General features: G+C 50.5%; 1 protein-coding gene across 1 annotated transcript in view; it reads left to right on the forward strand.

Annotated features, from left to right (window-relative positions):
* Positions 1-14,164, forward strand: part of LOC118001837 (cation-independent mannose-6-phosphate receptor) — a 97,784-nt gene that overhangs the window by 36,718 nt on the left and 46,902 nt on the right. The window contains exons 6-11 of the mRNA XM_034991994.1: positions 410-539; positions 2,229-2,334; positions 4,959-5,121; positions 5,299-5,473; positions 6,305-6,408; positions 11,577-11,741. Coding sequence (XP_034847885.1) covers positions 410-539; positions 2,229-2,334; positions 4,959-5,121; positions 5,299-5,473; positions 6,305-6,408; positions 11,577-11,741 — 843 coding nt within the window. The remainder of the gene's footprint in view (positions 1-409; positions 540-2,228; positions 2,335-4,958; positions 5,122-5,298; positions 5,474-6,304; positions 6,409-11,576; positions 11,742-14,164) is intronic.

A 14,164-nucleotide genomic window follows, 5' to 3' on the forward strand; every position in this document is an offset into this window, starting at 1 on the left:
TGTTTATAGCTTGGAGAAGGGGATAAAGCTCAAGTTAGTGTATCTTTAGAAAAGGAGGTACGTACGTTCCTTGAGTACAAATTACACGATGGTCCCTGTTTCTCATCGCTTCTTCCCTACCAGGGGCAGAGTGAGTGCCTTGCAGTCTTGACTCTGCTTCCTAGCAGCCCCAGGGGGCAGGACGCACACACTTCATGCATCTGGAGAGGCCCCTGGTGCGCCTGTGGTCTCTCAGAATGGGGTTGGATCCTAGCTTGTTTGTTGTTTCCAGACTTCCACTACTTTGGGTTACTTTGAGGACTTTCAGAACTTGGGTGATTGTTGTCAAGGGACACCTGTGCATAAGGTTAAGTGTGATTACCTGTCCTGAGGTACAGTCTGATGGAGTGTCACACATGATGTCTTACAGACTCGCTACGGGACTCCAGTCCGCAGTTGCATGGCTGTCCCCCCGGCACGGCTGCCTGCCTGGTGAGAGGGGGCCAGGCCTTCGACGTCGGCCAGCCCAAGGAGGGACTGAAGCTCATGAGCAAGGACAGGTGGGTCTGCGTTGGTGTGTGTAAACCTCAGCAAGTCCCTACAGATGCTTGTGAAGTCATCCGTGGTTGCTACCAGTCACATAGGCTGCTTTGCTTGTTGATTGTCTGATTACTGGTCATTACAGCCATTAAAGACGAATATCCTGATCCATCCCATATCCATACAGGTGTTCGGTTCATGAAATAACCCCTACCTTAAGGCGTGTTCTGATAGTTTCTGTGTTACTCATGAAGTTGCTTTTGTGTCCCTCGTCCTCTGTCCTTTGAGAACACCTTCGTGGAGGGGCAGTTTGCTTCCTGCCTGGGGTGTGGTGAGCACCCTCGTGCCCGGTGTGGGGAGGTTTGTTTCTTACGATACGCTGTGTTCTCGGTACATGCTCTCTCACTGCCTTTCTTCGTACCTTGAATTAGCAGAGAGATGTTTTTGTCCAGCGTGTCCCACGCCAGCCCGTCTTAGATCACGTCATAGATTCCAGAGGCCTTTGGTAGAAGCCTTGCTGTGGCTTGTTCTAGCACGGAACTGGTGGTGTATCGGGGCGGGTGCTTGTGTCCACAGAAGACTCTGGAGCATAACCTAAATTTAAAAATGTTTGGGAGGTTTCTATATTTGTGTCTGTATTAGTTTGCCGGGGCTGCTGTAACAAAGTGCCATAGGCTGGCTTCAGCAACAGAAATTTATTTCCTCTCCATTCTGGAGGCTGGGAGTCCAAGGAGTCAGGAGGGCTGGTTCCTTCTGAGGCCTCTCTCCTTGCCTTGCAGACGGCCACCTTCTCCCTGTGTCCTCACATGGTCTGTTCCCTCTGTGTGTCTGTGTCCTGGTCTCTCCTTCTGATAAGGATGCCAGTCATATCTGGTTAGCCCCACGCCCACACGCCCCGCACTCCCGTGGCCTCATTTTTACTTCATCACCTTTGTGTAATAAGCCTTGTCTTCGAGTACAGTCACATGCTGAGGTCCTGGGGATCAGGGCTGTGGAATATGAGTGTAGGGGGACACCATTCGTCCCATCACACTGTCCTGAGTGACAGGTGGGTGACTCCTCACAGGGGAGAGGAGACTCTGCACAACGTGGGCATTGAGTGAGAGTTCGAGTTTGTCTTCAGAGAAGAGGGAGGTCCCGTGTTTTCGGCGGCTCTGTGGCCTGCGCGCCAGGAATAGCAGGCGTGTCCTGCTGGGAGACCCCTGCGCACTCGGGCGGCTCAGGCTCTTCCTGGCTGTGGGAGGTCACAATGGCTGGGCCACTTGGCTGTCTTCAGGTTGAAGAGAAAAAGATCTTGGCTTCCACTTACAAGTTATTGTTGAGAGAAGAAGTAGTCGTGCAGCCTCGTGGACAGAGATGTACTTACTCAGCCTGCTCGGCTGTGTTTATTTTGTTTTCTTCGATCGTTTATAGTTTTTTTTCTTGTTTGTCTTACTCGAGCAGCTTTTCTTAGTATTTAAATTTACATGTTGGTCATTTTATTTATTTTTAAAAAGAAAATAGCATTCATTGAAGTTTACTTAAAATCAGTTTGTTTTTTTTTTTTAAATGGAAATCGAAGGTATTTCATACTATGGCTTCCTTTATAGTTTAGTGTTCATTCTGTTACCCCTGGCCCCCAACTGAGTGAGCTGAATGCTCAGGGCAACAGATCAATTTGAGTGTAGTTCATACTTTATAACACTCTTTCCTCAACGTGTATTATTCAGGCTTGTCCTGAGTTACGTGAAAGAAGGGGCCGGGGAGCTAGACTTCTGTGACGGTCACAGCCCGGCGGTGACGATCACGTTTGTCTGCCCGTCGGAGCGCAGAGAGGTGAGTGGCTTGTCTTTGGAGGACTTTCCAGCAGCGCGCGTTAGCGTGGGCTGTCTAGGAGAGTGCATCTAAGGGGTGGGGCGGGGCGGTGGGTCTGGGGGCAGGAGAGGGGGAGCGAGAAAGCGGCAGCCGCGGTGGAATATCCGGGAAGACGTGCTTCCTGGGGTCGACTCTCCTGCACATGTGAGGGTCTCCGGGGGACAGCAGCTTGACGTTTGCTATTTCTCACCAACCCGGAGGGGCCCCTGCGTGTGTTGATGCAGGATGGTGTGTTGATGGAGGATGGTGTTTTCTAGTTTGTGTGAGATGATTTTAAGTGATTCATGGAAAGATTTTAAAATTTATATAGTAATGCTGATTTGAATGACTGTTTGAAAAGCCATATATATAATTTCAAACCTGTGATTTCCTAGCTAGTATTTGTTAGGATGAGGCAAGGTAAAAATAACTGATTGGTTTATAGAAACATAGAACGAAATGAGTGGAACAGATGGTGTGCAGCCCTGGCCGAGCTTCTGCGGGCCAGTGGCCGGAGTTTGGGGGCTACTCAGGTAGGAGAGTCCTGGCCAGAAGGAAGGTTCTTACTCGAGGGTCTCACAGTGGGGCGTTTCAGCCCCTCCTCCCACACTCGCAAGCGGGTGCCTGACCCTGTCCTCTGGCTGTTCACTCACTTCTAGCACACTTTTAAACTCCTCGCGGGTAGGGCCGGAGTCTGGTTGTCCTTGGGCCCATGCCTGGCCGTGTTGCACGTGTCCGTTGCTGTTCGAGTGTTCTAGCAGGTGCGGGGTGCTGATGGAAGGGAGATAGCCCCCGGGGAGGAAGGGCAGGGCTTTCCTCTCATTTATTTCTGTCTCCTCATAATAGAATGAAGGAGGAGGAGCTGAATTCTTTGGCGAGGGAAGCGAGCTCCCCCTCCCCACAAACAAACATGGAATTTGGTCTGGTTTCTTGCTGGCAGCTGGCCTGTTTTGTGGGGGGGATGTGGAGACAGAGTGTAGGCCAGGCCAGCTTTCCGTTTTATGTCCGCAGACTTGCAGGGCCACGTGGCGTCCGCTTAGCAAAGACCTGACTGATGAGCGGTCAACGTGAGCTCTGAAGGTGAATGTTAGGGAACATTTGTGGACACTTGCAGATGTGGGGTGAGAGTCTTCAAGCCCCATGAGACAGGTGTTCCAAGCTGGCCGGGGTCTTTGTGTTGCCCTTTCCTCCCTGTATGTTCAGGGAGGAGCAGTTCATTCCACCACAGTGAGGCGAATTGGGAGTTTCCCTCCTTTCTTCTCCCTGGGATACAGGGTGCTTGGTGGCATTAGGAAAGGAGGCCGGTTTGTTTTTTGTGGAGTGAAAGGTTCCATTCCCAGCTTAACTGTTCACCGGACAGAACTGGGTGACATACGACACCTTAGCGCTTGAGGGTTTCTTTAAGTGTTTACACAGGCTTACTGAATGCCCTTAGGAGCTGGAATTTTAGTCAGTGTTCACTTTGTCATATAGACCTTTTTTAAAAAGCTTTATTGAATTTACATACTATAATGTTCCCCTGTTTCAAGTACAACGAAATGGTTATTAGATATTAACCAAATTGTGCAACCACCAGCACGATCGAATGTGAGAACATTCCATCACCCCAGAAGAAACCTTGAGCCCAGGACAGTCACTCCCATTGAACCCCCAGCCCTGGCAGCTGCTAGGTGACTTTCTGTCTCCATGGACTTGCCTTTTCCTCTCTGATGAGTGAACCTTGCTCAGTGGGGCCTTTTGTGCCCGGCTTCACTCACTCGGCGCTCGGCACCCCAGCCCTAGGTGTCCAGCTTCCCCAAGCCAGGTGGTTAAAGCCTCGCTTTTGAGTCAGAACTGGACTTGGAGCTCTGTGTCTTACTAAGTTGTGACCTGTGTGTGTAGCCCTGGTGCTTCGTCCCGTGCCTGGCACAGGGCAGGCGCTCAAGAAACGTTTGCCGAGGAGTATTTCCTGGAAGCGGCGAGGCTATTCCTGGTACGAAGAGCAGCGAGGCCTTTCTCCCAAAGATGGTGGGAGAGGGTGCACTGCACCCTGGTCAGCAGTGATTGCATCCTTCCCTGTTCACACCAAACACGAGCATCTGAGCTCCCATTTGTAAAAGCAGGTCTTTGGCAGAATTTGGGTTTGTGGCGGGTGATGCCCTGGCTTCCCCCAAGGGCAAGAGCAGATTCAAGGACCGGTGAGGTGTGTCCGAGACCCCCTTTGACAACCTGAAGAAAGGAGTTACGGACCATCTCCCCAGACACACACACACGGTGACTTCTACTCAGCTTGGGGGTTCATCTGGCCAGCTCCCTTCAGCTCCGATAGAAAGGAGGGAACAGACCATGTGCCTTCACAGGTCATGGCTGCTTGCGGAGGCTGTGGCTGTTGGGTGATGTCGAGTCCAGGCTGGACCTCGGGTGTGACTCTGAAAGAGACAAGAACAGTTGCAAGTAAACAGGGTGGTTATATGCCAAGTGCTGGAACTGTGTTAGGGGTAGTTATCATTCAGAAACAGGAACGGAAGAATGTAAAAACCCAACAACGTACCTTTGAGCTTTTCAGAAGTATGGAAAATCTGCATTTAAAAACACTAATTTTGCTCCTTTCAAATTGTTTCTGATAGGGCACCATTCCCAAGCTCACAGCAAAATCCAACTGCCGCTACGAAATTGAGTGGATCACTGAGTATGCGTGCCACAGAGATTATCTGGAAAGTAAAACCTGCTCTCTGAGCAGCGAACAGCATGACATCACCATTGACCTCCAGCCACTGCGACAGGATGGAGGTGAGGGGTGCTTTGAAATGAAGCAGGAAGGGGGAACGTGTGCAGAGGGGCCCACTTCGCCTCTGCCCCTGGGTGGGTGTTTCCGAAAGGGGCTCGGGTGTGCTTGAAGTGATGCCCTCACCCTCTAGCACCTGTGGACCTAACAGAGCCTCTCCTCCTGTATTCCTCTTTCTTTAGCTCTGTCCTCCTCTTACTACGCTTCAGATGGAAAGGAATATATGTTTTATTTGAATGTCTGTGGAGAAGTTGAAGTACCGTTCTGTAGTAAGAAAGAAGCCGCCATTTGCCAAGTAAAGAAGAATGAACCCTCTCAAATCAAAGTAGCAGGAAAATACCAGAATCAAACCCTCCGGTGTGTAAACAGTAATTTTCAAGTGCATTGTGTCTGTTCTTGTGAAACATAACCGACTCCCCTTGTCTCCTTCCTCCTTCCATTTTCCATAAAGTACAGGCAGGTCCGTTAAGCCAGCATTCCTTCCTGTTTGACGTAGGCGAGTTGCCATTTGTCACTGAACCTGGCTTTCCAATAGGACTGTTTTCTGTGAAAACTGTTCGTTTTATCATCTGGTGTGTGTAAGGAACCATGGTGTAGGAAAGGTATTTAATCAGTTGAAGAGTTGATTTGGCCTTTGTATTTTAAAATGCATTTTTCTGAGGAGTTCTGATTTTTCCCTGGCAGTTTGAGAATCTGAAATGCCGTTAGCATTACATCAGAGTTTGAAACAACTAAGAAAACACATTCAGTACAATTCCTGGGACCCTTAATTTGGTAGCTATCTTCACAAAAGCGTTTTGAAAATGTAGCTCTCTGCAAATGAGTATTGTCCAGGATCCCTCAGGTAAGACTGTGTTTACGGCAGCTGCTACATATACTGTGTGTTTCTTGGGCCTTATTTATTTTGTACAAAATCCAAAACAAGAGTGGAAGAGTTTTCATGCTCACAGCAAAACCTTCAGTGCTTTCTTCCAACCAGCTATTACTTTGAAGTAAGAGGACGACAAGCCCATACATTTGGAACTCATTTCCTTTAGACGTTTTTCCCCAGCTGGGCAGAGAGCTTGCTGTTTTATGTCAGTCCTGATTTGTTGACGGTATGCAAAAGGCTTCATGTAGAAACGTGTAACAATTCAAGTTTCTTTCTTGGTTCTCCCAAACCCGTGTCTGTGTGTTACAAACATCTAGATACTCCGACGGAGACCTCACCTTGGTCTATTCCGGAGGGGACGAATGCAGCTCTGGGTTCCAGCGGATGAGCGTCATAAACTTCGAGTGCAATAAGACGGCAGGTGAGTGCCGGCGGTCTGTCCTTGCCCTTTGCAGTGATGGGAGCACGTGTGTTCTTGGGAGCGGCGTGCAGACGGACCAGGCAGACCTTCTCCTTTGGACGTGGCCACCTCTGGTCCCCAGACGAGGTTGCTCTCTTGGAGCGGGCAGGAGTACCCCTTCCATCCCACCCCACCCACGACACACACATCCTGTTTCCATTTTCCTCTGCTCTCTGTTTGTTTTGGGAAGGGGCCCAGCACTGGGCTTGCTGGGAAAGCGTTTCTGTCTTGAATTCTGGCTTGCACCGAAGTGAGTGCTGGTCCAGCAGGGTGGGTTTACTCCCTACCCGCGAGGGGTGGTCACTAAAGAGCTCTTCTTTTCTGAAGTTAGTCTCCAGACGACCCTTTATGCAAACGAGTGGCCCAAACGAGTGGCCCTGTGGTGGAGGCTGGACATGGGGGATTGCAAGAGGTCACCGGGCAAGTTTAAGTGGAACGTTTGGTTTTTCTGAGAGATTAGGATAAGCTTTCTTGAGGTCATAATGGCGCCAGCAGTTCAGAAAGCCGTGCTGCGGTCCGTATCTTGAAGCTCTCGGGCGTAGTCTGCATCTGCAGTGAAGTGATGGGATCCCATCATCATCAGAGAGCCGTCCCGTCCGTCAGCGTCCAGGCTGGGACCCCAGATGTGTGCAGGCGGACTGAGCCTCTGCATGGAGCTCTTGTTTTAGAGCTGGCCCGGTTCCAGTCGGCTGTATAGCCGCAGAGGCTCGAGAGGCTGCCCCACCCCTCAGGGTCTTTCTGGCTCTTCGTTCTGTTTGTTTTTTGCGTTTCTATGGCAGAACTTAGACCAGCGGTCATGAGGCAGGTTCCTCTGTGATTCAGCAGGGGCTTAGGGAGAGGCAACTGCACACGGCGTGCCTGTTCTAGAACCTCAAGCCTATGACGGTGAAGGGGGCCAGGGAGGTTGTGACGGGCACCAGGCTCTAATAAATTGCCTCGGGAACAGGCGAGGAAGGATCCTGGAGTAGAGCAGACAGGAAGGCTTTAAATCAAAGTGCCCTTCACTCCTGCCGCCCCCCCGCCGCCTTCACCTCTGCTTGTCTTCCCAGAGCGTGCACTCCAGTCTCACCCTGGAATCTGCTTGCTGGCCCTTTTGATAACATCCACGTTCAAGTGGATTTGTTCAGCATATGTTTTGTCCTTATCTATCTGCTTAGACCCCATGAGGCCCAAGGATACCGTAATGGCTGCGCGCTTTCCAGGCGCTCAGACTGGGAGTATAGAGGGAGAGACGGCACGGTGCCCGGAGGGCGGGTCGTGCAGGCTGGACCAGGGCTGCGGGCGAGTGTCGCACCCCGGACCTTGTCAGGAGGGAGGCAGCGAGTTAGCGGTTTGGGGTGTGGGCAACGAGGAGGATCAGGGCTGTCAGGGAAAGAGGAAGTGCTGCTTGGTGAGCTCTGTGGGCCGAGTCGGAGTAAGTCAGGCATGCAAGTAGGGTGGCTGTGGGGACCAGTCTCTGTGGCAGAGGGAGCAGCTCATGCAAAGGCCTGAGTGTGGGCAGGTGTGACTGGGTCAGAGCTTCGGATTCAGAATGCACATGGCTAAAGATGACCCTCAAATGGAGGGTGAGAAATTTGTACGTCCTGCAGAGGAGTTGGATTTTCTGTAGAAATCAGTGTGGAGTCCCCAGGACTTGAGGTGGAGGGTGAATGACTCTGGTTTGGGTGCCTCTCGCATGTGGTTTGAATGCCCCCCTGCTGCCCTCCCCAGACCCCCCATCTTTCTTCCATCCTTCTCACCTCTTCAGGCTTTTAGGGGACTGTCTCTGAAGTCCAGCCCTTTCACTATGTCCCCAGGCCTGGGAAATGCACCCTGCTCCTCACGCTGTGTCCCCAGGCCTTCAGGCCCCCGGGCGCCCGCCCTCCCTTGCTGGCTGAGCGCTTTGCTGTTGGCCAACTCCTATGGTTCAAGTCTCCCTCCGACCTTGTCGTTCCCCCTTTTGGCCCCATTCTGTTCTGGGCTTTTTATAAATGACTTGGCTGAGATCTTTGCGCACACACTGATCTCATTTGGGCATGCTGGGAAGATAGAATAATGATCTAAAAAGATCCCAGCAGGTGAGGAGGATATTGAGAAGGGTACATAGTCTGGGACTGCTAGGAAGAGGCGCCAACACTCAAGGCTTGTGCTGGAACATGCTGGCGCTTGAAAAAAGCGCTAACGGCCATTTTTTCCTCTTTTATCTTTATTACTAAAGGTTTTCAAACATACAAGTAGAACATTACGATGAAAATTTATATGCTCACTGCTCTTTATTGAACAGTTGCTAATGTTTTGCCAAATTTGCTTCATACAAACTCTACGTCACCACTGACGGATCAGAACATTCCACCCCATGTCCGTTCCTTCACGTGACCCCAGGGCCTTTATCAGACCTGACAGGATTCACAGAGATGTCCTCATGCCAAAAACTTAGTGTCTTCCTAGGCTGTTTTAGTTAGGATGGTGGCAAGAAGACCAGACAGGGAGATGTTAGATGTTTTGTGAGAGGTTTTGAGCCTGCTCTCACGCTGGAGTAGGGTCATAAAATATTTACGACTCCTTCCAGCTCCGTGATTCAGTCCTTCAAACTTTGGAGCAGACTGTGTACTGCAAAAGTTATTTCATTATTATTGTGTTCAATCTTAAGTTTAGAGTTCTTAGAGAAAAATCCTTGGTGGATTTTGTTTATTTGGATAAATGTAATAATGTGATTTTTGTATGTGAATGGCTGTTAATTGGTTATGTGATATAACGTGGTTTATAGTTTAAGTTGGATGTTCTAGAGTTATATATGTTCATGAATCTAGGGCTTATGCATTTTTAAGACACAGAGGTGCATACGTTTGTTTTTGAGCCTGTATATGTGCACAAATATACACAGCCATTCGTTTCGGCAGCTAACATCGAGTTTGCTGTAATGGGACACTTACTGTTGGTGATCTTGTCAAATCGCTCTTTTTGGACGAGTGATATATTGGAATAGGCTGGTACAGAGGTACCCACAGATTTAACGGACTCACTCCGGTAAGGGTTTATTTTCTTTAGTTCAGTGCAGGTCGTCGGAGGTGCTGGTGGCGGGGCTCGGCTCTGCGTGCTCCTCTCGTGCGTCCCATCCCGTGGTGTTGCTGTCTGTAGACTTGGCCTCCAAGGACTCTGCAGAATGGGAACGGCATTTTTTAAAAGATGGGCTGGAACTAAGTGGCATGGCCCAACTTTGGAGGCAGGGAGGCTGGGCAATGCAGTTTAGCTGCACAGCTAGAAGGAGAATTAAACCAGTGTGGTGCGTGGGTAGCTTTGTCTTTGCCATCGCATGAGGTGGAACGGTGCTGTAGGCAGAGGGTGACTGGGTTCTGCTGCAGGAATCCATTTTCCCCTGAGCCGGCGAGTTTCATTCTTCTAAAATTCATTGAATAATGAAATAATACACCAGTGATTATTGAAAACTAGCACTCCCTCAAGCAGTAAATTTCAGATGCAGAACCAGCTCCAAAGTGGGGATGGATTCTCGAACCATTCCTAGTATTATTTAATGATTTGTGAACTTACTGGTGAAAGAGAAATGCAGCGAATACATCAAGTTTGTCGGAAACACAAATCTTTTCCAGGTAGTGAAATGCAAACCCAACAGGTCCAACAGGAGTAAGCTGCTCGTCCTTCCATCCTGTGGGCGGGGTGAAGAGGTGCTGTTGGGGTCCGCTGTTGGGGTAGCACGCATGGAGGGAGGCCCCAGCGGTCCCAAACGGGGCGGGGGGGGGGGCTCTTTGTTGTCAGAAGGGAAGCTGGGAGTGCTGCATCTTAAAAAGAATGGCTTAAAGTACATACATTTAAAAGAAAAAAAAAAAGAAAAAACCCCACAGTAGTGTAGGGAAGTATTGCTTGTGGTTATGGTTATGAGCCTGGCTCTGGGGCCAGACTGTCTGGGTCTGAATCCCGACTCCTTTGCTTCTAGCTATAAGACCGTATGCAAATTATTTACCCCCCCCTTAATCTGCAAAAATAGGGCTGAAACTGTATCTGTGCCGTGGGATTAAATATGCCAAGATCTATCAGGTCCTCAACCCTGAGCCTGTTTTCTGCAGACCTCTTGCCTGTAGCCCTTTGGTGCTCAGTGCCTGGTTCAGGTTGTGCTCCGTATACCCTAGCTGCTCTTGCTGGTATTACAATTACAATGTTTATAATATTAAAGACTTAAGAGAAATTACAATCAAAACATCATTTGCCCTTGGTACAAAATATTATTTCCCTTTGCTTTAGAACATTGTGCACTTCAGGGCACCAAACCTCAAGAAAGGCAAATCATGTAGGAGGTCCAGAGGAGGATTATTAAACCATCAAGGGGCGGAAAACAGAGCTCCGTGCCAGCCGTCTACCAGCTTGGAAAGCTGAGGGGTAGTATTTCTAGTAAGGGAAAAATGACCAGAGTTTGCCGAATCCCAGGCTACGTGGATCAGGGAAGTGGCCTATGAAGAGCTGGCTTTCAGGGCTCCCTGGAGGTGTGGCGAGCAGCGCGTGGATTATGGTAGGGTGCTGGAGGCAGCCACACCGATGAAGGTCTGGGGCTCAAGGATGCTGGAACGCCGGCAGGCATGCCTCTGGCTTTGGGAGGTGACGTGGGCCTCCGCACCAGTTCAGTGGGGTAGCTGTACACTCTCACTCTTTCTTTTCCGGTTAGGGATGAATCTCCGGGAACTCGCCCTGCCCGAAATTGCATCATAAAGCCAGTGGCGCTCCTGGGGCTCGAGCTCTGGTCTCTGTCCGCCTTCTGGTGAATCCCTGTCGTCTGACGCAGAGGATACTCATGCGCCTGTGCGGGGGCTGACCACAGCCCGTGTGCCGCAAGCCCTGCCTGGTGGCTTACATGTTCCTTGTTAGGCACCCACAGTGAATGTGTTGTAAACAGCCTGATGGCTTACTGAGACCGTCTTACCGAGGTGGAAGGGACACAGGCCTGCCATTGAGGGGTTTATGATTGTCTGAAACGCAAGAGAAGCCTCTCTAACCTCTGACCCCTCTGATGACCCCAAAGCCTCAGCTTTGGGTTTGGGACTTGAGTTTAACTGCCCAGTTGGCATTGGTGGCCAATGGGCTGACTAGGTTTTGGTTACATATAATGAAGTGTTTCCCACCCCCCTTCTCAAATTGCACAGGTAATGATGGGAAAGGAGCTCCTGTATTCAGTGGGGAGGTAGATTGCACCTACTTCTTCACGTGGGACACGAAGTACGCCTGTGTGAAGGAGAAGGAGGATCTCCTCTGCAGTGTGGCCGACGGGAAGAAGCGGTACGACCTATCTGCGCTGGCTCGGCACTCAGGTAGGGCTTGCGCGCCGTGGGGCTCCATCTGCCTGTTCACAGGAACCTTCTCTTGCCTCTTTCCCTGTGAAAACATTTGGAAATGCTGTTGCTTTTTTCTTCGTCAACAAATTGTATCCTGGCCTTGTCCCTCTTTTCACAAAGCAGTCGTACAAATTATTAGGAATTATGCTGACTTAGGAGGCAAAATACCTGAGTTTGAGCTTGGCATGACTCTTCTCATTGGGATGCCCTGGGCTAATCTTACCCTAGTTTAGTAAAAACCGCCAAGTCCCAGGTCTTGTGCTCTGTGATTAGGAAGTTTTTTATTTTAGATCTACATTCTTGTTGCTCAGAAAGTAGATCTTGAAAGTTCTCTCTCTCTCTCTCTCTCTCTCTCTCTCTCACACACACACACACACACACACACACACACGTATCTGTGTATGGTGATGGATGGTAATTAAACGTGGGGGTTCTCCCACACACAGCCTGCACACAGATCAGGTCAGGATGTCGTCCACCTAAAACGACTGCCGTGTTCCATGTCACTTACATCTCAGTTAAAAAGAATAAAAAGTTCTGCAACAGGCTTCAAGCAGGCCGTGTTTCCACCTCGCCCCAGCCTGTCAGGCTCTGAGGGTCGGACCCTCGGTGTGAAGGCCGATGCGGCTGGGGTCGGTCTGTCTTTTGACCCTGTGCTTTCCCCTTTTGTCTCACCGTCTCTTCCCATCTCTAAGGTGGGGTCAGCATTCCCTGTCTCACCTCAGATGCTTGTGGGGCCGAAAGGAGAATGAGTGTGGGAGCCCTTGGATGCTGTGTCCCTTGCCACATCTATGTGATGTGGTCTGTCCCCGAGGCCTGCCATCACAGTAGAGACCTGCCGAGCTGGAGATCTGCTCAGCAGGTGTTGTTGAGCACTGGTTACGTGGCAGGTGCAGACCAGGTCCTGGGGATATGGCAGCAAACCTGGCGGGCATGACCCTTACCCAGGCCTTCAAGCTTCACAGGGGGCTGAGAGACCGAGTGCTAAGAATCAGGGTTCCCAAGAGGGAAGCAGAATCGAGTTGGGACATTTTTAGTTTCACCCTTTCAGCAGCCCTGGAATTAGGTATAAGTAGAAGCAAATTGCATCTGTAGAGATAATATCTGAGGTAGAGAGAATGCTTGCCTAGAGTCACAGAATTACCCATGCGTAGGAGTGATTACTCATGGGTTCTGAGTCCCCATCTGGTTTGGACAGCATAATATTAGAAAAAGGAATTCCTCACTTGTAAGGATCGTCGGAGAGCTTCTTTTTGGCACGAGACCTCTGTAAATGTTCAGTGTTGGTGAATTGCCTCGGAAGCAAATGTTCTTTGTGTGTTAGTAGCGCAGTGCCCGCTCAGCGGGAATGGTGCCATGGTTCAGTGCGGGTACATATGTGTTCGTGAAGAGATCGGCTTTGTGCGCTGGAAAGAGAGCACGGTGTTGTGCGTGGTTCTGAGTGAGTTGTCTGTCTTCTGCGGGCCTCGGCTTTGTCACAGTAAACTGGGTGGTGCGGTTAGGTCCCTTTGTCCAGCACTGTTGTTTAAACATCACCGAGTACAGGACACACATGGGGCCCTAAGGGATGCAGAGACACACGCACTCACGCAGCCGACGCATGCCACCACCGCCCGGGCCCTCCAGGGACCTGGGCATTTCTGCAGGATTCACGCAGACCGTTCAGGATGCTCTTAGAACTCCTTCCTTGCTAGCTTAAACAGTCCTCCTGTCTTACGGCTTGTCAGCCCACCCCACTCCCCCTGTCCTTGTCCCTATTTGTCTTTGCATGGCTTCCAATGGGTTCTTCTCGGTTGTTGACATTGGCACATAGCTTTTCAGAGTAACTGTTACTCTGACGAGCGGTGGGCTTTCCCGCCTGAACCCCGGCGTCCTGTCCATAAAAGGAGTGCCTTCAGTCTCTGTACGCCTTTCACACGCATTTCTAATTCATCCCTTTGGCCACTCGTTACGGGATGCCTCCGATGTGTGCCGGTCCTGTTCTTAGCGCTTACGTGTGCTCCCTCGGCCTTCTGTGGTGTTTTGGTCCTGTTCATACATGACTGGCTCACAAGCTGTTTGAGCTCAGGGACCGACGTGTCTTGTTAGATTCCAGAAACAAAGCATGGCCCGCACTCGGTCTGCTGGTGTGGAAGAGGGGGCAGGTGCCTTTAACCTTCCTGGTGGTTGGAGGAGGGCGCGGGACTGATGGCGTGGTGCTCTGCCCCTTGTAAGGCACGGGCTGCCAGCCAGATTTGCTTTTCCATTTCTGATTTCACACTTCGGTGCTTGGGAAAGTTTCGCTGTTCGATTCTCTCTCCCTACCCCCTGGTAAGCCTACTCTTCTGAGGAGGTATTGGGCCATGCTTTGTTACTATCACGTGAGGTGAGGAGCCTGAGGGTCTCGGTGAATTTCTGTG

Source organism: Mirounga leonina, unplaced genomic scaffold (assembly GCF_011800145.1).
Source record: "Mirounga leonina isolate KUSES-001 unplaced genomic scaffold, KU_Mleo_1.0 Mir_54, whole genome shotgun sequence".
NCBI lineage: Eukaryota > Metazoa > Chordata > Mammalia > Carnivora > Phocidae > Mirounga > Mirounga leonina.